This window comes from Lathamus discolor, chromosome Z (genome assembly GCF_037157495.1).
Source record: "Lathamus discolor isolate bLatDis1 chromosome Z, bLatDis1.hap1, whole genome shotgun sequence".
NCBI classification, from domain to species: Eukaryota; Metazoa; Chordata; class Aves; order Psittaciformes; family Psittacidae; genus Lathamus; species Lathamus discolor.
The window spans coordinates 88235210-88258453 of record NC_088909.1 but is presented as its reverse complement, the minus strand read 5'-3'; the positions used below and the strand labels follow the sequence as shown (position 1 = coordinate 88258453).

General features: G+C 38.4%; 1 protein-coding gene across 4 annotated transcripts in view; it reads left to right on the top strand.

The window, feature by feature from the left end:
* The first annotated feature begins 569 nt into the window (after positions 1-569).
* The window catches only part of SREK1 (splicing regulatory glutamic acid and lysine rich protein 1), a 36122-nt gene continuing 13447 nt past the window's right edge, over positions 570-23244 (top strand). The window contains exons 1-9 of one of the 4 annotated variants that reach the window (XM_065661116.1): positions 900-940; positions 5892-5919; positions 5997-6025; positions 13855-13970; positions 15169-15333; positions 16318-16496; positions 17014-17144; positions 18599-18713; positions 22518-22637. In XM_065661116.1, the coding sequence (XP_065517188.1) occupies positions 13908-13970; positions 15169-15333; positions 16318-16496; positions 17014-17144; positions 18599-18713; positions 22518-22637 (773 nt within the window). In that variant the 5' untranslated portion in view covers positions 900-940; positions 5892-5919; positions 5997-6025; positions 13855-13907. Of the gene's footprint in view, positions 941-5891; positions 6026-8849; positions 9245-12916; positions 13572-13854; positions 13971-15168; positions 15334-16317; positions 16497-17013; positions 17145-18598; positions 18714-22517; positions 22638-23244 lie in introns of those variants that run through there. The other 3 variants (XM_065661112.1, XM_065661115.1, XM_065661114.1) reach the window with 3 other exon arrangements.

The window sequence follows — 23244 nt, the reverse complement described above, 5'->3', positions numbered from 1 at the left end:
AACAGTGAATCTTTCCAATGCACAGCTCTTTACCACCTAGGAAAGATCACAGTTGGATCCTTAACAGTGATCACCCACACACATAGTGCTGTCTCATTTTTCTCCAATTTAATTTTTAAAGAGAGCTTGAACTGTAACTCCAGGTAAAATCAATTTAATTGGGACAGATGCCCAGCCAAGAAGGAAACCATTGACAACTTACTCCATTATAGTGCCTTCCTGATTAACTGTAGTTAGGGCTTTTTCAGTTGTTCATTCCCTATGGTAATTAAACTGCCCCTCCTGGAACCCAACGCTGCCCTGTCACAGGGGTTCTGCACCTAGGCCCTCTGGCACTCCGGGTTTAAACAGAGAACCCTTCCTTCTGCTGCAGGACGCCCGCCGTGGAGGTGCCGGGGCCCGCACCCCGCTCAGGTTACAGGCTTGCAGGTACGTGAGGGGAAGGCCACAGTCTACGCGGCCGTTAACGCTCACGAGGCGCGCACAGCCGCAGGCAACCCCAGTCCAACCCACACCGCGTGAGCTTCCGGGGGCAGTGCGGCGGCGCCGGCCTGCGCGGGGCGGGGCGGGGCGGGCGTGCTGCGCCCCGGTAGGCCCGTTCAGCGGGCGCCGAATGTTGCCCGCCCAGAAACTCCTGCAGGGAGCAGGGAAGTGTGCCGCTAGAGCGCCCGCGCGGCAGGGCGCTTCGGGAGGCGCCGCGTGCTCGTCTCTGTGGCCAGGCCCGCCTCTCCGGCTGCGTGTGGCACCGTCGGGAGTGGAGCGGCCGTGAGCGGTCCGCCATGATGAACAGCGGAGGGATTGGGGTGCCTCTGGGCTTCCCCTTGGGCCCCACGTCCGTCATCCAGGTCACGAACCTGTCCTCGGCAGTGACCAGTGAGCAGATGAGAACTCTCTTCGGCTTCCTGGGAGATATTGAGGAACTGCGCCTCTACCCCCCGGAGTAAGTGGGGCCTGTGCCGGCCTCTGGAGGGACAGAGATTTGGAAGGAGGGAGAGGTCCTGAAGGGGGTGGCGGGGGATGGATAAGGCAGAAGGTTCTGGGCGCCATTTTGAGTGCGGGCACCACAGCTTTCCGCGGGAGGGTATGTGTCACGTGGTCCCAGTGCTTTCTATGGCCGGAGCGGCAGGGGACGGGAGTTTCGCCCGTACCTAAGATGGCGGTCCCGCTAGAGGAAGGGAGCAGCCGCGGCATCCGTGGAGCGCCGGGGTTTGTGTGCCGCTGCCGGCGGCCCGGGAGGAGCCCGGCCGCTGTGGGGAGCCGGCACCGAGGCGCAGCCGAAAGCCCGGCAAGAAGGGTGCCCGCGCCGCTTCCCGGCGTAGGTCGTTTTTTCTCTTCTTTTTTTTTTCCTAAAAAACCCTTTTCTGCGGCCCACTGTTCTCTTCTGTGGAGCTGAGTGGAGGGGGGCGGGCGAGAGAGCCGCAGGCCCGATTCCCGCCCCGCTGGCCCAACCGGTGTGTGCCGGTGGGACAGACCAATTCTTTTATTATTTATGTCAATTCCCCTCCACATTCCTTCCCCCCCCCCCCTTTTTTTTTTAACTCGCCCTGTTCGAAGACCTCTGTTACTCGAGAAAGGCGCTGCTCAAACAGAAGCCAGAATAGCTGTTAACAGGGGTCGGAGAGTGCCCTGCCTTGAAGTAGCCCTGACAAGGCGTGCAGGAAATTACAGTTAATAACGGACATTACACGTTTCTCCACACTGTAGCTGTTCTTATGTCAGCTGTGTGCGAGGGGATGGGGGATTCTGAGGTTCATAAAATAACAATATTATTTCTCCAAGCAAAGGATGATCAGCAGAAAGGGGAGGAAACAAAAGATTACTTTTTTTTTTTTAATACGTTTGTTGTACTAGGAAGTGAGTGGCAAGCATGTTCTTTCAGAAACATCTTAAATGGGAATAGCAGAGAGGGGAGGGAGCCATTCATATCCAGATACTTCAGTTTTAATACGAAGATGTTTAGCTGAACAAAATACTGATTTTAAAAACTGGCTTGGAGAAAATGTTGATATTTATCAATTTTACCATTACATCTGAGTGAATTTGAATGACGACCATCTGAAAATTGATTTAATATGTACATATAGGCTTAAAACAGCCTTACTGAGTTTTAAACACTCCTTAATAGATCTCTGGTTATTTTTTTTACACAGTTTCTAGGGGTTTACGTTGGTTTTATTCTACACTTGCTTCTTAATATGTTTGAGTTTTCTCCTGGCTGAATATTTTTTTTGTTATAGATGATGCTGTTGTTTTCCACTTAAGTTATATAACAGATTTTAAGGCGAATAGATACTTTCTTTACATGCAAATAATTCACATGCAAATAATATTTGTGCCTATGTGTAAAATTTTGCCAGTGTGCACATGCACATAAAATACTAAAATCCAGTACCATAGTAGGCTTTGACATGGAAGTGTCAGGGTTATAATTCTGTAAGTATCAGTTCTAAATTATCAATTTTTCAGAGATAAGATGCAGGTTTGTGATTACTGATTTTACTCTTGGTTTTATTTATAGTTTTTATGTATAATTCTTAGAAATATTATTTTCCTTGCCTAATGGCTATGGACATATGAACTGACTTTCAAATTGCTACCTTGGAAAGATTATTTACAGTAATGGCCTTCTTGTGAAACAGGCATGTTGCCTGTTGACCTGCTGGGAACATATTTGAATAATATTACAACAAATAAAAAGTTCCAAGTGCATGGGAGGCAAAGGTGTCTCAAGCAAAAAGATGGTAAAATAGTTGTCTGCAATTTGTTAAAATTATTTTCTGCCACTGTTTTTTCCTTAAGTATTTAATGATCTAAGGCCTAGATTTAAAAAAAAAATACAATTTTCTATTAATTCAATTAAAAGGGAAATTTGTTTTTCTACATTAGAATGAAAATCAGCCAGAATATTGTGTCATCTGATCTTAGCTTTAAAGTTGATTCTGTAAGACATACAAACTTCTGATGTATTCTAGGGCATTAATTTTGTTAGCTTCATGGAACAGTGGAAACTCACTTTTCAGTCCAGTTTCTAGATGGAAAACATAATTGAGTAAGTTGAGTTAGTGAACTGCAGGTCTCATGGATACAGACTACTAACTGAAAAAAAAATGCTTTTTTAAATTTAATTCATGCTGAGTAATAAGAGGAAGGTGACTTAGCAGCTTTCAGTAATTTGAGAGTGTGTGTGTTACCTAAATTAAATTGAAGCTTTCACTGGGATTGGAACTCGCTTTGCTATTCTTTGCATAGAAATACATTGTTAAAAAAAATGAAGCCAACGATTCTTGTTTCAAGAATAATAAAAGATGTAGTATTAAAATGAATGTTATCCTAACTTTTTGAAGATATTAAGCAATGAGCTGAAGGTGTTGCATTACGCTGTGTTGAAATGCAACCTGTTCTCTCTAATTCTGTAATGCAGATATTCAGCTCGCACACAAACTAAGTCAAGCATGAGTTATTAGAGCAGAGTGAAGTTGTGTTCTCTTCTGTATGCATCATTTCATGTATATAGAAAAAGGGTATTCATGTTAGAGAATTTATTGTAGAAGTAATTTGTAATCCTGTTGCCTTTGCTGGGTATGTTTATTTCAAATGGATGTGAATTTCCAGTTCTGTTGATAATGGACTTTTTTTTACAGCCTTGTTTGCAGCATGCTTCTGATGTTAATATTTTCTTAGCATACTTTCCACATAGCTTTTGTGGTTGAAATCCAGGAAATGCAAGGGGAGAAATACTATATAAAAAATCCACTTGTCAGAGGTGCCTCTATAGATGTTGAAATTTACAAGGATTATTCATGGAGCCCAGAACTGCCTGGAACAGAATTAATGTTTTAAGCAAGTAATGAAAACAAAAAAACCCAACCCTCAAACCCCCACACAAAGTTAAAAAAACCCTCCAACTAACACCACAAAACAAACATATATAATAACCCCCGCCCTACAAACCCTCAATCGATCAACAAAAAAATACCACAAACAAAGAAACCCAGACAAAGCCCGGGATATATTTCAAGTCTCAACAATGTGGACAGCAGAATTTTCAGTGGAGCCTTGAGCCAAACCCTGAGCAACAACAGCAGTATCGAAACACCCTTTCCTCCCACACCATCCCCCTTCCACACTCCCATTAGCAAACCAAACCAAACAAAAATGCCCTGTGGCCGTATAAAGAAGTATCTTTGCAGTGAGGGAAGTCTGGCTTTTAAGAATAGGTAAGATTAGAAGTTGTACGCAAACACTTTTGCTGAGAAAGTCATAGCTTGTTGCCACTTTTGCTGATGGAAATTCTCAGAAGCCATTCTAGACAATTACTTCCTTCCTGAATGTGGAAACTTGAAACTGTGAAAATACTGGTCACTACAAGAAAGATAAACGGGCAGAAGAAATGTAGCCATAGAATCATAGAATAGTTAGGGTTGGAAAGGACTGTAGGATCATCTAGTTCCAGCCCCTCTGCCATGGGCAGGGACATCTCACACTAAACCTAAGGCTCTGTCCAACCTGGTCTTGAACACCACCAGGGATAGAGCATTCACAGCTTCCTTGGGCAACCCATTCCAGTGCCTCACCACCCTTACAGTAAAGAACTTCTTCCTTATATCCAATCTAAAGTTCTCCTGTTTAAGTTTTAACCCGTTACCCCTTGTCCTATCACTACAGCCATTAATGAAGAGTCCCTCCCCAGCAACCTTATAGGCCCCCTTCAGATACTGGAATGGTTAGCTACACATTTTATCTGTGATATACTTTTCAATATGCTCTACAATATTAGTATAACTACAGAAGAAAACCCACACTGAAGTAGTTCAAATAAATGTCACCTATACTTACTTGCAGTGTTTTTCTAAATTGTGTAAGGTTGGCTTGTATATATATCTCTCCTACTCCCTGTTTATTTTTGCTTCCTCAGTGTATCTGTGTTCACAGAATTTTCCATCATAAAGTGTTTCTGCATGCCATGTAGAAGTTGGCTTGCTCTGTAGGTACTTAGGTGTAAACAGAAACATACCAGTCTGTCTATCTCAGACTAAGTTCTTGGTTGATTTATGCAATTAATATGATGAAATAATGTGTCTAAAAATTCTGAGTTTGTACTTTAATACTAAAATCTAGTGAATTCCATACAACAACTTTGGGAGTACCTGCTTGGAGCTACAAGGATGGGTTGGACTAAACTTGAACTGCTTCTTGTACTTCCAGAAAGCTGCCAAGTGTTTCTATTTCCTTTGAGGGAGGGTTAGGTGAACCAGTTTCTATGACTTATTTTCCATGAGTTACTGCTTTGCTAGAAGACAAATGGTCTTTTCAAATAAAAACTGCTGATGTTCCAGCAATAATCTACTGCATTTTCTCTTTGGAGATTTCGCCAGACTTCCTTCATATGAAGAAATAAGCTGCTTAGGTAAAGTTTACAAGCCTTGACAAGGGAGTACATGTTTTAAGGCAGACTTCTTTGGTTTTGATCAAAATGGCAGTGCTTATGTGTTTGACATCTCTGTTGGTAAAGCAGATCAGATTTTTTTTTCCATCCCGATAGTGAGCTTCTCCTCACTATGCTATGCCAGGCTATGGTAGATGCTAAAAGGGAATTTGTAGTAATGTTTAACACGCTACTCAGTGTTGTTTAGCAAGATTAAAGAAAACGAGCCTTCTTAGTTTGGGATTTTGGCTTTACTGTAATTTTCCATTAAAAAGAAGGAAGGTGCTATGCAATGCTTTTGCCAATGACATAGTAAGGTAGGCAAATCAGTAAATTTCTATACTCTTGCCTTTTAGCTAACTATTCCAGGAGCTCTAAAACCTGTTTTTTATTAAGGAGTAATAGTTAAAAATACAAACATAGAACTATTGAATGTGACTAATTTTTTTTTCTTTTTATCTTGCAGCAACGCACCTCTTGCTTTTTCCTCCAAAGTATGTTATATTAAGTTTCGTGAAGCATCGAGTGTTGGTGTGGCCCAGCATCTAACTAACACGGTTTTTATTGACAGAGCTTTGATAGTTGTGCCCTGCGCAGAAGGTTGGTATTTTAGACATTTTCTGAAATGTTGTTCTTTGTCAAGTCTGCTAGTTGTTTTAAGCTTTCCATGTAAGGAGGTGGTGCTCTATTGGTGTTTAATTTCATTGCTTTTTAAAAAAAAGTCTTGAAACAAAATTTGAAATGGAACAGATATATGGAATTATATAGATTTAATTGCAATTTGGTATTAAAAAAGGTAGTTAAGTTAGGATAAATTCAATTTATTACATATTTTGACGGAAAAGAAGATAAATAATTTGCTTCAATATGGTTTGTGTTGGTAAGCTTATTCTCACACAGAGTTCTCACTGAAGTCAATGGAGCACTGAGAAGATTAGGCAATTTCCTGGCACCAGTAAATTGCAGTTTTGCAGTTTGGATTTTAATGTATCACCTTTGATGTGGTGGGGTTTTTTTTGTTTGGTTTTTTTTGTGTGTGTGTGTGTGTTTTTTGTGGTTTGTTTGTTTTGTTTTGTTGGGTTTTTTTGTTTTGTTTTTGTTGTGTTTTTTCATTTTTTTTTTTTTTTTATTTGTTTGCTTGTTTCTGAGATCCTAATTACTTTTTTTTTTTTAGACTGAATCCTGATTTTATTTTGTTGACATGTAATATATGCATTTAGGCATTTTAGATTGTTCCCATTTAAAATACTTAGTATTCATATTGACAATTACTGTTTGAATATAAGTGTTTACCTGCTCTTTCAATTTAAAAAAAAATCGATTTTCCTATCTTGTTATTGTGGAATATATTACTTTGTGAGCTACAAAAAGGTTTTCTTATGTATGCTGGTACTCTTTTTTTTTTTTTTAGTTTTATCTCTCTTAAAAAGTGCAGTGATCTGTACAGAATGCTTCTACCGTAAAATGTTTTTAAAACTCTTAAGAAAATAAAATGCTTGGTGAATACTAGATATACAAGTGTTCCTTTAACTAGCTTTGAGGTCATATTTTTACAGGTATGTTGAATACAAGGTAATTTGTATTGTTTGTATAATGTCCCAGATTAGAATACAGTTATATGAAGCATGGTCCTATGGGAGGCATGTTGCTGGAGTTAGGCAGGGCGCCATTGACTTCATTGGGATCATTGTGGAACTGAGCACCCTCTGTTTGGTTCTGGACTTTATGACTCTTCAGAGTAGAAACATTCCAGCTGGTGGAGTGAACCTAACTTCACTTTGAACATGGTAGCTGTTTTGCCATGAACAGCAATGTTAAGAATGATTGAACCATAAACCATTTCTGGACCATAGAAGTCCAGAAATACCTCCTATGAACATAACTTTTCTAGCTGAAGGAGTAGGGGTTTGGTTCAGTGAATACTGTTGACTTCTTGGAGTTTGTTAACAGTGGTCCCAGAGTACCGTATTTTGGCATGCTTGCCACGTCATCTGGATAGTATGAGATTTGGTGTTGCTGTTGTAATGGTCTGGGATGTTCCTAGCAAACTCTGACAAGTTTACAAGTAGGCTGTCTTTAAGTACTTTCAGTAAAGGCTGTATTAACCCGCAATATACTGTCTGTCCTGGTAGTGTTCTTAATAGGGGCATATGGCATGTATATTTGTCTTTGTGAAGCTTAGATTTTTTAGTTGCTTTCATATCTTGTTTCGGGGGCTTTTTTGGTTTTATTTTTTGAATTTGTTCTTAAGCCACAAAGAGGATATTGCTGTATCCACTTGAAGCTCTGTAGAGGGTAATGGAACTAGAGTCATTATTATTAAAAAATTTCCCCTAAATAATTGACTACAAATTATTCAGGATCTTAGTTTTACATCTCATCGCAAAGACCTTAACACTGGTTCAGTACTGCCAGAGAGGGATGATTGCCGCCTAATGAATGAACAACACTTCCTGGTGGTTTTCTTGTGATGAGATCACTGCCTGACGTGATATGGCAACAGGCAGGTAAAGCTATGTTTTCCTGTGTCTCTTGATAGTAGACAATTAATAGAAAGAGAATAAAATCAAAGTTCTAGCTAATTTTGGTCCAGCCCCATTTTTAGCTGACTTATTAGGCATTCCTGAGAAAATGTATTATAGAGTAATTGACACTGTTCAAAATTATTCTGGACCCTGCAGAGATGTATGCATAATTAGGTGAGCAAGTGATTGAGTTGACAGGTCAAGTTTTTTTCTATGTCAAAATGGTGTTTCCATGTAACTTTATAACAGAATCACTAATTTTAAAGATGTGAATTTATATAGGTATAACTTCCTGAGGAATATGTTGTGTGGAGTAAGTATGGCTTTGGAGAGCACAAAGTAAGATTTTTGATTCACTGTGTATCATGTGATGAGTAATAGCCAGTGGCATGCATCATGGGCTTTGAAAGTAGTGATGGCTGTATTCTACCAGGAGTTAAAATTGTATCCTTGGCCAACAGTGCCAGTAATAAAACATTTCGTGTGCCAAATTGAGCATAGGGAAGAGGTAAAAGGGAACTCTGAAAACCTGGTTTTAAAACTCAGAATAAAATCTGAAATTTGAAGTGTATTTAAACAGTGGTAAATCAAGGGAGTATGAGGAGGTGATCACTGCACAATGAAAACAATGTTAATTTTGTGATATTTAGTAAACAATTTGGCAAAAATGCAGTTGTAAATGAAGTAACATTAAGCTGTCAAAATATGACTTATGTGTGTGTGAATGGGTAGGTTTTTCTTTAAACATTGTTCTTTGAGAGCACAAAGGTTGAAAGATAAACAAAGATGCCACCCTAATCATTCTAAATTTTATGTCCACATTATCTGGTAGATGGATTTTGACTATTAATTTGGTTTTGTATGTTTTCTCTGTGTGATATTTGTGCATTATTAGATGACTAGACTGGCCAAGGCAGACCTGTTACAGTTGCCTGAGTTAGGCATTGTTTGCCATGCCACTAAACCTGCCGCCAAGTGAAACCTTCATGGGGGAAATGAGATCGAAGTCTGGCCTGCTGAAGATGGACGCCCTGTCTCTGTTTTTATTTTATTTTGATTTCTTTCCTTTGTTTCTTTTTATTTTGATTTTGTCCCTTTTTCTTTTTTTTTTTTTTTCTTCTTCTGTTCTGTTAAATCTCTTTCCCTTGTACTTGTGAACTGGTACTTCAGTTCTGTAAAAATGGTGTTTTGTAAAGGGTTCACAGTGTTTCATTTTGAAGTTGACCTGAAGCTGCTTATGAATGGTGGATGGTATACACAGAATTTAGAGCATGATACATGTTGTGAATTACAGGTAAATTTGATTTGGAATACGTTTAAGCATCTGAATTCAACAGATAAACACATTGTGTCAGGATCCAGGAACAGTGAAAAATAAATCTGTTTTAAAATTCATTCTCTCATATGTTGTACATCATGAGTTTATCTTGGAAAAGAGTATTTAAAACTCATACTTCTGGAGAAATTAATTTTACTAAGTAGAGTCATGATCTTTCTCTGCTATTTTTCCGCTTAGCAGAGTAGTTTTAGGTTGCACAGTCTGTTTAGAAAGAAGGCTTACTGTTTATGACTAATATGAACAGTTTAGTTAGTCCTGAAATTGAACTTTCATGAATATCGAATGCCATGAAATACTTGTTTGCTTCTGATGAAACCTTGCTCCAGTGAGGTCAGTGGCAGTAAGATTTCATCCTTTTGTTTTTGTAATTTTCAGAAAAAAGCTGTTTACCACTCATAAGTACAAATGCAGCCTGAAGTTTTGGTTGGAATGTGTTATGTGAGGCACATTGTCTTTCAACACTGTTATTTGTGGGAAGATTGAATCAGTTCTCTGTGTGTGTATGTATGTGTATATTGCACTTTGACATGCTACAGTGGTGGTGATTTCAAGAAGAGTTTTTTTTTTTTTTTAAGAAAGAAAGATAGCAAAAGTGTCTTCTTGGTCATCTCACAATCTCACAAACCCTGGCAGTTCATGCTGGAGTGATTGAGAAAGTTCTTGTCTGTAAATGATATTCTTGTAAAATGGAAGTGGCGGACCAGGTGGTGTGTCTAGTCCTCAGGCATGGCTCTTCCCAGCCTGCTGCATACGAATTGGTTGGTTTCACTCTGGTAGTGCAGCAGGCTGTGCAGTGCAGCTGGAAAGACTTTGTTTAGTGATCTCTGTTGGATTTAGCTGTGGCAGTTGAGGTAATTGCCAGTAGGTGTAATCTCTTTAATCACTGCTGCTAAATCCGATAAGGGTCATGAACTGGATCATGCAGAAATTATTTGTAAGTCTGCATTTTTCATTGATTTAAAATAGCAGGAAAATATCAATTTCTTTAATTACATTTAGAGTAGATTTGAACTGTAAGTATTTTTAAAACAAACTTATTTTAGAAGCAGTTCGGGGAGGGAGGGGGAAACTAGCCATGTAGTTTCGGTACAAAGGGTAGGAAATTAATTTCTTCTGAGCACCTGGAAGGGAATAAAAATACTATGATTAGTATTTGCTTAACACAGATACTTCATCATTTAGCAAAATGGATTTCAGTATGGACAAGGATGACTAGGTGTCTTGAGCACTTTGATACAAAAAAGTAACAATCGTTAACTAATATTCAGGACAGCTGTACATTTCGTAGGAAGAGTAAGGTGTCTCTAGGCTTATTTATATTTGCTTCTAGATTCCTGCGCAAATGAATCAATAAATGAATCATCATAGAAACCATATTTCCTAAACACAGGAACTTACAGGAAACCTTTTTAAGAATGTATAGATGTGGCATTATTTATTTTTTCTGTTTCTCTTATCAGAGAATAAATATCTTTACCTCATTTTCATTCAGCTTTTAAATACTGTGAGTTTAAAAGCAAAACAGTTATTCTTAAACTAAAATGTCCTAATTTGCTCTGTCATAACCCACGTTTTGTTATATCTTTGTGGACTTGCATTTTGTATAAGTAAATTCGTGGAGATAAAACTGCTGAATTTAAACCCTGTAACAAGTGAGGTTGTTTGGCCTCACATACTAATTTGTTGTGGGTTTGTTTTGTTGGTTTTTTTTTTTAACTGTCTAGGGAACAGGGAAGTATATTTGTAAGATACTTAAGGTTTTCTTTTTTTTTTGCTCCCCCCACAAGACTGAGTTTAATTTCTACAGAATTTTTAAGAGTTTGACCTGGTCTTAAGATGTAGAGAAGGATCTTTTGAGAAGGCAATATCTTTGAATATTCAGGCAGATTTTTAGGGTTCTGTCTATAAACATAGACGCTTTATCATTCTGGAATTAATACACAATTTTTTTTTTTTTTTTGTGGCATGGAACTGACCAACTAGGTTCTGGTACATTATGAAGGGCCAAAGTATTCTGGAAATAATGCTGCTAACTTTATAACTTAGATATGCATGTTGTTAATTCTTCGAACTGCTGTAACGGTGCACTTAACCGAAAGTGGTTACTTGAGCAACATGGGTAATGCCAGTTACCTCTGTAAGATGAACAATATACTTAAAGCTTAGGCTTGTATTTAAATACCTGTCTGAACTTGGCTCATTGTTATGTGCCTAACTCAGTTCCTACTTAACAGGGCTAAATGCCTGAACATCTCTTAAATTTATCTGATTCAGTATATGTTGAATTGGCTGTATGCAAGCACACACTTAAATTAGGCATATACTTATGTACATTATTGGACAAGGACCTAAATTAGAATGCAGACACACCACTTCAGGAGCCATTTCCACCATTGGATTTACTCGATCCATGTCTGTTGATCCTGTAGAAACCTGCATGAGTATCCAGTGAATTGCAAGATGCTAGCTGTTCAGGATAAGATCTGGTTCATTTATCATTTGAAAGTGCTTAAATATAAAGATTTTCAGAAGAACAAGTATGTAATTCTATGCCTAATTTGCATGCACAGCTGCTGGAACTATATTTGAAAGCCTGTTAGTGAGCTACATAATAGGCAGGATGTACATTGAAGTACCTGATACTCATGAGCAGTCAGGCAGATCATGTACACCTCTTGTTGCATGTCTGACTTCAAAGTGAGATCTATAAAGAGTGCTGAACATTGTGATGATGACTCAGATTCATGCATGGGGTTTTTTTTGGTTTTTTTTTTTTTGTTTTGTTTTTTTTTGTTTTGTTTTTTTGGTTTTTTTTTTAAGCCCTGGAAATCGTTATTGCACAGTTAATTATTAAGTGCTAATAATTTTCCTATTTTTCTCCTTTTGATAGCAAAATCAAGTGGTTTCTTACATGTTAAGGAACAAGGTGCCTCAAAATTTAACATAAATGTAAATAGGAAGCATGAGAAAAAATGGGTACTGTTGTTTTTAATTTTCTATTCCACTCATGCTACATACACATTAAGTTTCATTTAGATTTGTTTTGTCTTTTGGTGACGCTCAATTGTAACCCAGTCCTTGTTGCAGATCAGTAGAACAGGTTTCCTTATTTTAATTTTTTTAAAAGGAGATGTTTCCTGTGAAGTCTGTAGGAACTTTTATGGCTAAAGCAGCACAGTGTTTTGAAACTTATCTTGTATTTTGCTTTTTGATAAGAATATTTATATACTAATTTTTAAACCCTGAATGTGGGGGTTTTACAGTTTAAATATACACAGTTTGAAGCAAATCAGTAAAAGCCACTGTTGCAGTATTTGTATATACCTTGACTTTTAAAACAATGTTTAAATAAAAGCATTTACTTTAATAAAGTACATACCGAAGGGCTCAGTTGGATAGCATATATATAATTATGCCAGTAATTTTGAATAGGTCATAGGTATCTAGTATAATTAGAACTTTTCTGTAGTTTTAAAGTTTAGTGTTTGATGTTTGTGCCAGTTTAAATCCCTTTGCATTTCAAATTTAATACGTACATATAATATAATTGTAGTCATAATTGTTTAACCATTAAATCTTGATTTTTTTGAAGATTTGGGGTCAGTCTAATTGTGGCCAGTGATGAATGAAACTTCTATTTAATTCAGATTAGAAATTACTGAAACTTCTAGCATGACAGGGGCAGTATAATCTGGGTGAAATAGTGGAAAATTGATATTCTGGGAAAATATAGCTTGCTTAGCTGATCAGTTGCGATTTTTTTCAATCTTAATAAATTTAAATCTTATTTATCGGAGTTTTGGGTAAGCTGAGGTGAGCTAGAATGTGAGACAGTACCAACTGAGTTTTTTTCTGCCCTCCCCTCCTCCATCTCTGTCTTCACTCGTAATATGTATTGAGTGGAGTCACTGTAGTTTAGTATTATTTTTTTAATTGCTGTTTTATTTTTACATCCAAAGTAGGTATCACCAGAGGAATTAAAAAATAAATAAAAAAAAGCTCAAACAACTAAACAAAAACAAACACAAATTTCAGTTAGCACATACTTTGTTTTTTCTTTTTCTTTTTGTTTTACTGGTTTGGTTATTTGCCATTTCTGGGGATTAAACTTTAAAAAATGTTCTTCTTTTCTGTATCTGATGTTCTGTGTGCTATTAGTGATGCAGCCAACACGAACGGTTGTCATGTGTAAAACAACTTTCGATCACCGCGAAAACACCGCCCTGGGAAAGCGTCCATGCTTGATATCGTTTGGTTCATGAACATTAAGTTTCCAGTACAGGTGACCCATAGCTCAAAGTGTTAAATAATTGTATACATTATTCAGTTTTAAAAATAATCATTAATGAGATTGCTAGTCTTTGAAGTTTTGCTCACTTTTGTTTTTCCTAGTAGAGGCAGGGTAAAAGGAAAAACTTAAGTTCTTATTTGTTTCTTTGTAAGGATCTGGTAGATAGATTCATTGTTATTTATTACATTTTTAAATACAAGGGTAGTTGTAAAATCATAGAGTAACATCTGTGTAGTGTTCCAACTCTGTGTAATGCTTTCATTTGCTTCTTCAGGTAAAATCCCAGATGAAGCCAAAGCCCTTTCCCTGTTGGCGCCTGCTCCTACTATGACAAGTCTGATGCCTGGTGCAGGGTTGCTTCCTATACCTACACCAACCCCTTTGACTACAGTAAGCAAAATTCAGCTGCTGTTTGATTTCTGCTTTCTTCTGTACTCAGTAGCCTTTTCCATATTCAGAGAACAAGAACTATCTGATCCATGGATCCCTTGTTGTGTTGTTTTTAATTTTGTCTTTCCCTAGACCCATTAATTTGGTTCAGTGGCAGTGCTCTCCACTTCCTAAAAATTTGTTAAAGTGTAGTTACATTGACACAGTTCTTTGGAGTATTAAAATGCTGCATTAGGGTGCTTTAATTGTTATCTGTACAACAAGGCTTTTGACTATTTTAACTCACCATATTTTCAATACAAAAAGCATAGGAGCTACCTTGTGCTACTTCTGCTTAGTTCCGTTTTGCCTCTGTAAGTCTTTCTTGTCATCAGCAGCTTCTGTGACCTATTCAGGGAAAAAATCAAGTTAAAATAGAGTAGTTTTCTCATTTGTTGCATTAAAAAAAAAAAAGATAAAATTGGTGCCTAGTTGAGAATTTCTCACATTTATTAGAAAATTTGTTTGCTGGAAAGGCAGTTGCTTTTTGAGTGGAGAAAATGAAATTCAAACCAGGAACTCAGCAGACCAGTTTAGTAGTGATTTTTAAGTGAAAGACAGCTGTATTGTCCTTGTTCTCTAGGAAGTGGCTGTGTTTGTAGAAAAAGAATTTAGGCTTAATATCCTTCAGATTTCAACTGTAATTTATTTTGCCTTTTATGATGTGTTGGTTGAAAAGGTACCTTATCTGTTCCTTTGGTGGACTGATACCTGTTACTGAACAAATTGGTCCTGGGCACTGCAGATTGCCATTTCCTGTGCTGGACTTCTCAGCAGTTCCTCATCTATTTGTATACTTGTTGGGGCGGGGGGGGGGAAGTAAAAAAAAAATAAATCTGAGCAGTGTCTGGAGGTGTCTCAATCAAATTGATCAACTGTTAGAAATTCAAGCCAGTTGGTTTTCTGATTGATAGAGTGCATTGCTGGCCAGACCTCTTCAATAAGATGTTAACTAATAGTGCACAGAAAATTGTAACTATATGAAGTTATTTATGCATTGTTTTTTATTCTGTAAAAAAAGTGCTCAGCTGGGACCTTAAAGTATTGCCTGTATTCATTAGATTTATTTTTACAGAAATGCATAAGACAAGCGTTAATAAGTGAAGTATCTTCCACCAGTGCTTGGTTGCAAAGCATATTGGATTTTTGTGTTTTCCAGCTTGGTGTGTCACTTGGCACTTTGGGGGCTATACCAGCAGCAGCGTTGGACCCTAACATTACGGCTCTGGGAGAAATACCACAGCCACCAATTATGGGGAATGTGGATCCATCCAAAATTGATGAAATCAGGAGAACAGTCTATGTTGGAAACTTGAATTCACAGGTAGCTGTTTGTGTAATGGCAATACTAGTGGAAAGTGTAGAATTGCAGTTTATGAATGCTACTCTTACGTGTTAAAAAAGAGTTTTTGTTAATAGTAGGAATTAAAAAATAATAATTTTTTTGCTTACTAGTGGTATTTTGAATTTTGAGTCTTCCTGTGCCAATCAGATCAGACCAAACTGTGGAGTATTCTGGCAGGACATGAAAGAAATCACTCTGTAGCTGAATTGCAAAAGCATATTTACAGTTTTGTGTGTTGATCAAATGTACAGCTGGGTTGCATTAGCTGAGCAGTGCCTCTGAAGTCATGAGATCAACACTATGCAATGGCTCAACTATAGCAAGGTGGAATGGTGTGTCCTAGTGGAAGCTGATAAATTAGCATAAATACCTTTGAGTTTCTGTAACATGAAAGTTATGTCAGAAACTTGCTGTTTGGTTCTTTTTTTTTTTTTTAGCAGTTGATTTAATTGAAAAACAATTGGCTTTTGACTGATGGCAGTGTAAGTATTTTATTTGGCGGTTTTTTTGACTGCTAAATTAGCTACCAGAGTGTGAAAATATTATTCATTTCAGTAAAATAAGCTGGAAGCTAGTAGGAAAGCAGATAAACGCTAAGTCTTGTGATATTGTTTGGACTTTTTTTTTTTTTTTTTTTAATTGATCAAAATTCACAATCAGTATCTTGGACACAAGTGTGTAAGGAAGTTCCTTATTGGTTATTTCAGATCGTTTGCCTGAAAAGCGCACAACCCTGTGCAAATGCTTTTTAAAGCTAGATGTAGGACTTCAGAGCTTGTGGTTGCACTATTTTAAATTGTAGTGTATTCTTTAGATTAATGGAAGAAAAATACCAAATTCATGTCACCTGCGTAGTGATAGTGAGATATCTTTCCAAAATCTGTAGCTCTTAGATGGTCTGATACTGGATAAGTGGTTTTCATTGTATATTTCACTTCAGCTGAGCTCTTTGACTCTTTCTAGACTACAACAGCAGATCAGCTGCTTGAATTCTTTAAGCAAGTTGGAGAAGTCAAATTTGTGCGAATGGCAGGTGATGAGACACAACCAACAAGATTTGCTTTTGTGGAATTTGCAGACCAAAATTCTGTACCTCGGGCTCTTGCCTTTAATGGAGTTATGTTTGGAGACAGGCCACTGAAGTAAGAAATTAATTATCCGTATGACTGTTGAATGAGAGATTTCTTTCTGTGCTTCTACATTTATGACTTTGATGTGCAGGAAACTGCTGTGATGAATATTTTTTTTCAATATAAGGACCTATTAGCAAAATGGAACATTTTTATAAACTCCAAGTTCAAAGATTCTCTCAGAAGAATATGAATGGCATAAGTCTTTAGTACTAATTAAGATTTCTATATGATGTGTATGTAATTAGTAGGCTGTAACATAGAGATTTGATCTGAAATAGAGAAATAGATTCCTAGACTTCTAGTAGAAAATACTTTAACACAGAAATATTGTTCTGCATTTATTTAAGATTTAAGATTTGAAAGCAATAAAAGACATTTCTGATTCTTAGAACAGACAAGCTTGAGGACACATCTGTAGTTCTGATGAACTTCGAAGTTTTTAATTGTACTTGGAAGTTGAGGTGTTTTCTTAGTTGTTTTTTCATTTTCAAGTGTTTGAGATTTAAAGGTACTTTTCCTAATTTAGAATAAATCACTCCAATAATGCAATAGTGAAGCCTCCTGAAATGACACCACAAGCTGCTGCCAAGGAACTGGAAGAAGTGATGAAGAGAGTCAGGGAAGCCCAGTCTTTCATATCTGCTGCTATTGAGCCAGGTAGGTATATTACTAGCAGACACATTTTGTGTGTACCCTGCCTGGCAGGTGCTTTTAAGAGCATTTTCAAACACGGGGAAAAAAAGGTACTTTAAGGAGAACAATTAAGTGTTGGCAAAAAGAAAAAATAATTAAAATTGCGTTGGTGCAACAAAGCAGTGGAATGAAGCTGACTATTTCATTGTGTCTTCTTTTCAGGTACATGCTCACTGAATGTTTTAAAAAATGCCAAGTTAATTCTAAATTAATAACTAATGTTGTTTCTTTGTAAGTTCAGAGTGCTTACAAACTTGAAAAGGAAAATATTTTGGATTTTGTTTTGTACTCCTCTAATACCCTTTAAGAACATAGTTTCATGGTCAGAGGGAGCTAGCAGGGTTCTGAAAGCAGTAACATTATGCTTTCCTTGTCTGCAGCAAGTTAATTTTGTCCCTGTGCTATGCTCTTTCGTGCTGGCTCAAGACTCTGTGCATCTTCGTAGCAAATGACATATGAGTAGGAATCTGGGATAGAACGTAACATATTGTAACGGACATTTTTCATTCAGATTGATTTCTTAATCCCTGTTAATACTGAGATGCCAGGTCAGGAGGAAGGCATTGGTGGGTTGAGAGGTTAGACATTTTGTTGCTGATTTATGCTGATGTAAACTGATAGCAAAACCACAGCATAAAAAAAATTCTCAACTGTTAAACTTGCAGTTGAAATCCTTCTTTTTCATTAGCGATATTTTGCCATTCTTCTTGCCAACAAACCCAGACATTGTCTTAACGTAAGTTAGATACTCTGGAATCTTGAGGTTTGGGGTTTTTTTGGAGGGGTATGGGTGGGGTGGTTGAGTATTACTGTGTTTTTTTAGGGTTGGAAGAAAAGTGACTTTTAATAAGTTTCCTCAGTGTTAAGCAGACGAATAACAATCTTTTAAGAGTCTGAGCCAAAATCTGGGGAGGTCACAGTTAAGATTTCTATTGACTTCCTGCCTTTTGGATCAAACATTTCATCCTGTTCTCTCCATTTCTTCAAAACAGTTTTTGAGGGATAAAACTTCAATATTTATTGTACAGTGGTTGAAAGATCCAAAAACAAGTACAGGAAGTGCTAATTACTATTTATATTTTATGCTTGTTTTCAAAATTGTGTCCGCTAAATTCTTCTCAGGTTATTTTTAAAAACATGTTGTGATCTTGTGCATTGTGGCAGCAACATAAATCCCATTCCTATAGAACTAGCTGTTTATAATTATCTGGTTTATGTGTACTGCTGCAGGATGGCTGCACTCAACGAGTATATGCAATGACTTTCTTGGATGTTTCTGAAGGATATTTGAAAAGAAGGAAGATGTGCAAAGAGTAGGCCCCTTGCACTATATGTGGTACATTCCACTTGTGCCAGATTGTTAACTGGGATCTTTAAATGTTCTGAGCTTACACTGCAAAGTGGTTTTTTCCTCTCAGAGTCTGGAAAGAGCAGTGAAAGAAAAGGCGGTCGATCTCGTTCCCATTCTCGTTCAGAATCCAGGTCTAGCTCAAAATCCCGATCTAGGAGGAAAAGATCACACTCAAAACACAGGTAGGTGTGGGTTTTATTTTGTACTAAGAGATTTGAAAAATCATGGCAGTCGGGTGAGGTTCCCAACGATTGGAAAAAGGGAAATATAACCCCCATTTTCAAGAAGGGGAAAATGGATGACACAGGGAACTACAGACCAGTCAGTCTCACCTCTGTGGCTGCCAAAATCTTTGAGTAGATTCTCCTGGTAGGCATGCTAAGGCATATGAAAAACAGCAAGGTGCTTGGTGACAGCCAGCATGGCTTCACTAAGGGGAAATCCTGCCTGACCAGTTTGGTGGCCTTCTCTGGTGGGGCTGTGGAACTGATGGACAGGGATAGAGGAGTTGATGTCATCCACCTAGACCTGTGCAAAGCGTTCAATGCTGTCCTGCATGACATCCTTGTCTCTAGACTGGCGAGGCAACAATTTGATAGGTGGACCCCTCGGTGGATACAGAACTGGCTGGATGGCTGCAAAGAGTTGTGGTCAATGGCTCAATGTCCAGCTGGAGAACAATAGTGAGTGGTGTCCCTCAGGGACTGGTGTTGGGACCGGTCTTGTTCAGCATCTATGTTGGTGACAGGGACAGTGGGATTGAGTGCGCCCTCAGCAAGTTTGCCGATGACACCAAGCTGTGTGGTTCGGTTGATATGCTGGAGGGAAGGGATGCCATCCAGAGGGACCTTGACATGCTTGTGGGGTAGGCTGATGCCAACCTTATGAAATTTAATCATGCCAAGTGCAAGGTCCTACACCTTGGTCGGAGCAATCCCAGGCACAGCTACAGGTTGGGCAGGGAGGAGATTCAGAGCAGCCCTGTGGAGAAGGACTTGGGGGTGTTGGTCGATGAGAAACTTTTAACATGAGCTGGATGCAGTGTGTGCTCGCAGCCCAGAAAGCCAACCGTATCCTGGGCTGCACCAAAAAGAGCGTGACCAGCAGGTCGAAGGAGGTGATCCTGCCCCTCTGCTCTTTCTTGAGACCTCACTTGCAGTATTTTGTGCACTTCTGGTGTCCTCAACATAAAAAGGACATGGAACTGCTGGAACAAGTCCAGAGGAGGGCCACGAGGATGATCCAGGGGACTGGAGCACCTCCTGTATGAAGAGAGGCTGAGAAAGTTGGGGCTGTTCAGCCTGGAGAAGAGAAGGCTGCATGGAGACCTCATAGCAGCCTTCCAGTATCTGAAGGGGGCCTATAGGGATGCTGGGGAGGGACTCTTCATAGGGACTGTAGTGACAGGACAAGGGGTAATATGTTCAAACTTTAGTAGGGGAAGTTTAGATTGGATATAAGGAAAAAGTTCTTTACTGTGAGGGTGGTGAGGTACTGGAATGGTTTGCCCAGGGAAGCTGTGAATGTTCCATCCCTGGCAGTGTTCAAGGCCAGGCTGGACAGAGGCTTGGGTGACATGGTTTAGTGTGAGGTGTCCTGCCCATGGCAGAGGGGTTTTGATTCTGTACTGAAGGTTTTTGAGGTGGTCGTGGTTACTGAGATTCCTTACTGAGTTACAAGACAAGTACCCTTGCAGAAATTGCTAACTTACACTGAGCAGACCAGCGTAACCAGGAACTTTGTCTCTGAACAGATATCTTTCCTCTCTAAATTCTGAATGTTTTCAGGATTACTTTCAGTTAAAATATACTAGATGGCATTTTCTGTGACATGTAGCATAACAATTTGTGGTTTCATGGTGCATTTTGTGACAGGTAGCATAATGCCGTCTTGTGACCTGTATTTTAAAAGGAAGTAGTAAAATTATTTTGCATATTGTACATTTAGTTTACTGTTAATACCCTGTCGTGGTTTAAGCCCAGATGATAACTCAGAACCACGCCGCCACTCACTCACTCCACCCTCTTCCTCCTCCCACTCTCTGAGGGATGGGAAGGAGAATTGAAAGAATGTAACTCCCGTGGGTTGAGATAAGAACAGTCCGGTAACTAAGGTATAACACAGAGCTAATACTGCTACCAGCAATAATAATAATGCTAAGGGAAATAACCAGGGAATACAACCACTCACCACCCGCCGACCAATACCCAGCCCAACCCAAGCAGCAGTCTAGCCCTTCCAGGTAATTCCCCCCAGTTTATATACTGGGCATGACATGTTGTGACATGGCATACCCCTTTGGCTAATTTGGGTCAGGTGTCTTGTCTCTGCTTACTCCCGGCTTCTGCTGCTCCCTGGCAGAGCATGAGACTCAGAAAGTCCTTGGTCAGAGTAAACATTACTTAGCAACAACTAAACCCTTTGGTTTTATCAGCGTTGTTCCCAGGCTGAAAGTCAAAAATAGAGCACTGGACCAGCTACACCCTGACCAGATAGGCTGGCTAATTTTTCTAGTAGAAAGTTCCCCATGTCCTGAACTTCTAAATATTGATTTAGTGAATGCAGTATTTTTATTTGCTGTACTGTAACATAAAACTATGGCTTTTTAAAGCATAAGGAGAAGGCTTTACAGGTAGCTTTTCATTCAGTTTTGTTTGCTTTGCTAAATTTGTTCAGTTCCAAAACAGGCTTTGGAATATGAGAGGAAATAAAATTCCTAGATTATCATTAAGACTTGGGTTGGGCTTTTTTTAAAATGATTTACCACTGTTACAGTGTGCTTAGAAAATATGCTGAAAAAAGGACAGTCTGGTACATTGAGCCTACTTAGTCACTAAGAGTAAACTATCCTTACCACAGATATACTGTTTTATAAAACACTTCTAATCCCTATGATATAAAATTGATTCACGGTCTGAGTTCGGCTCAATTGTAATTAATTTGCTGTGTAGTTAGTTCGTGTTGATAAGGGAAGCAAAGCTGTAGTTAAAAAAAATGGTGGTTCTCTATGTCTTTGTGTCTTGAGCTCCAGAAGACAGGTTGAACTGGTATTTTTTGTACCTTCATTTTCTTCGGGGTTTACTGGCGTTTCTGTCCTTGGTAAGTTAAACTTAATAGCACCATAACCTCTCAGGCAAAGTGTCTGATGATGTGGGGCTTTGAAACTTTATGTTTAGATTCAGCTTTTTATTTTGCTTTCCTAGGGAATATGATCTTCCAAAAATAGGGAATATTTTGGGAAAAAAAAAATGCAGTACTTCAGAAGTCTTAATTTCTTCATTGAATCTGTGACTACATATATCAGACTTTAATTGAATTTTTGTCAGTATCTGCACATTATTTGCCTTACATATTTGTCATTTAGTAAATGCTCATTGCTTCAGAATTCTTATAATGTAAACCCATGCTAACAGATCTTTTCAACTGAAAAGATAGCATGACTAAGTGCCTGAATCACAGATAGTGTTTGTTCTTTAGGTTGGGTTTTTTTTTTCATTTGGTTAGTTTGGGGGTTTTTTTAATTTAAATTGAAAGTCTGGAGACCAAGGCAGAAAGAGACCAGTTAAAGACATCTTTCTTGAGTGACCAAGACTGCAGTAAGTTGCTAGGCCTGGAAAAGAAACAAAATCTAGCTAATTTTTTTTCAAGCTGCTAAAAATTGTCTACAGTAGGCTTTATGCACTGTAATTTACTAAGGACAGATACTCTTACATGATATGAATTAATATTTTCCAGAATGTTCATAGAGGTTATTAGGAAATGTGGGTATTACTTAAATGGTGCACTTGTTTCAAAGGAGAGCTTTTGCAGCTGGTGAATCATGAAGTATCAGCAAAAATGTTGGTGCACAGTGTATTACTGAGGTGTAACTCTTTCATAATTTTATGTAATGAGGCAAGATTTATGGGTTTTTTCCTTTGTTGGTTGACATAATTTTCATGGAGTTTCAATATTAAACTACTTTTCTTCTGGCATTGTTAATATAGAAGTAGATCTGGCAACAGATCAGTCTCAAGACACAAGGACAGACGCAGATCGAGAAGTCCTGTGAAAAAACGTTCTAGATCTAGGGAAAGGCGGAAATCACGAAGTCGCTCTCGTTCTCGGTGAGTTCCATTCCTACGAAATTATACTGTTGCTCTTAGTACACAGTACAGAGTACTTGAAAAAAATCTAGCAGACCTTTCAGGTGATGGTAAAGGGTGGAATCTCTAGCCTTGCCATGGGCTTTATCTGTGGGACAAAATAATAGTAAATTCTAATGCAGCATGTACTGGTTTTGGCTGGGATTAAGTTGATTTTCTTCATAGTAGCTCATATGATGCCTATGGAGGTAAAATTACCATAGTAAGGTACTTAATCTTTGATAATCTAGTCTACAGTGACAGTAATGTACAAACTGACTGAAAACAGCTAGCTTTAATTGCCAGACTTTAACCAATAGATTGAGAATTTTCAGTAGCATGTGCAGCCCACAAAAATGTGGAGGATGATAGTTCAGGCTTTATCTGTTGAGAAGATTCGATTCAGGATGAACTTGACATATCACATTCTGAGAACATGTATAAATGTTTTGTGCGCAAACCTTTATTGTTGCCTTTGGCTATCTTATTGGCCATGTGGTGCTGTGGACACAAAAGCATCTGTCTATTACAGCGTATTTGCATTTCAGGATCTAATATATCTGTATTTTACCTAGTCTATAAATTTTTA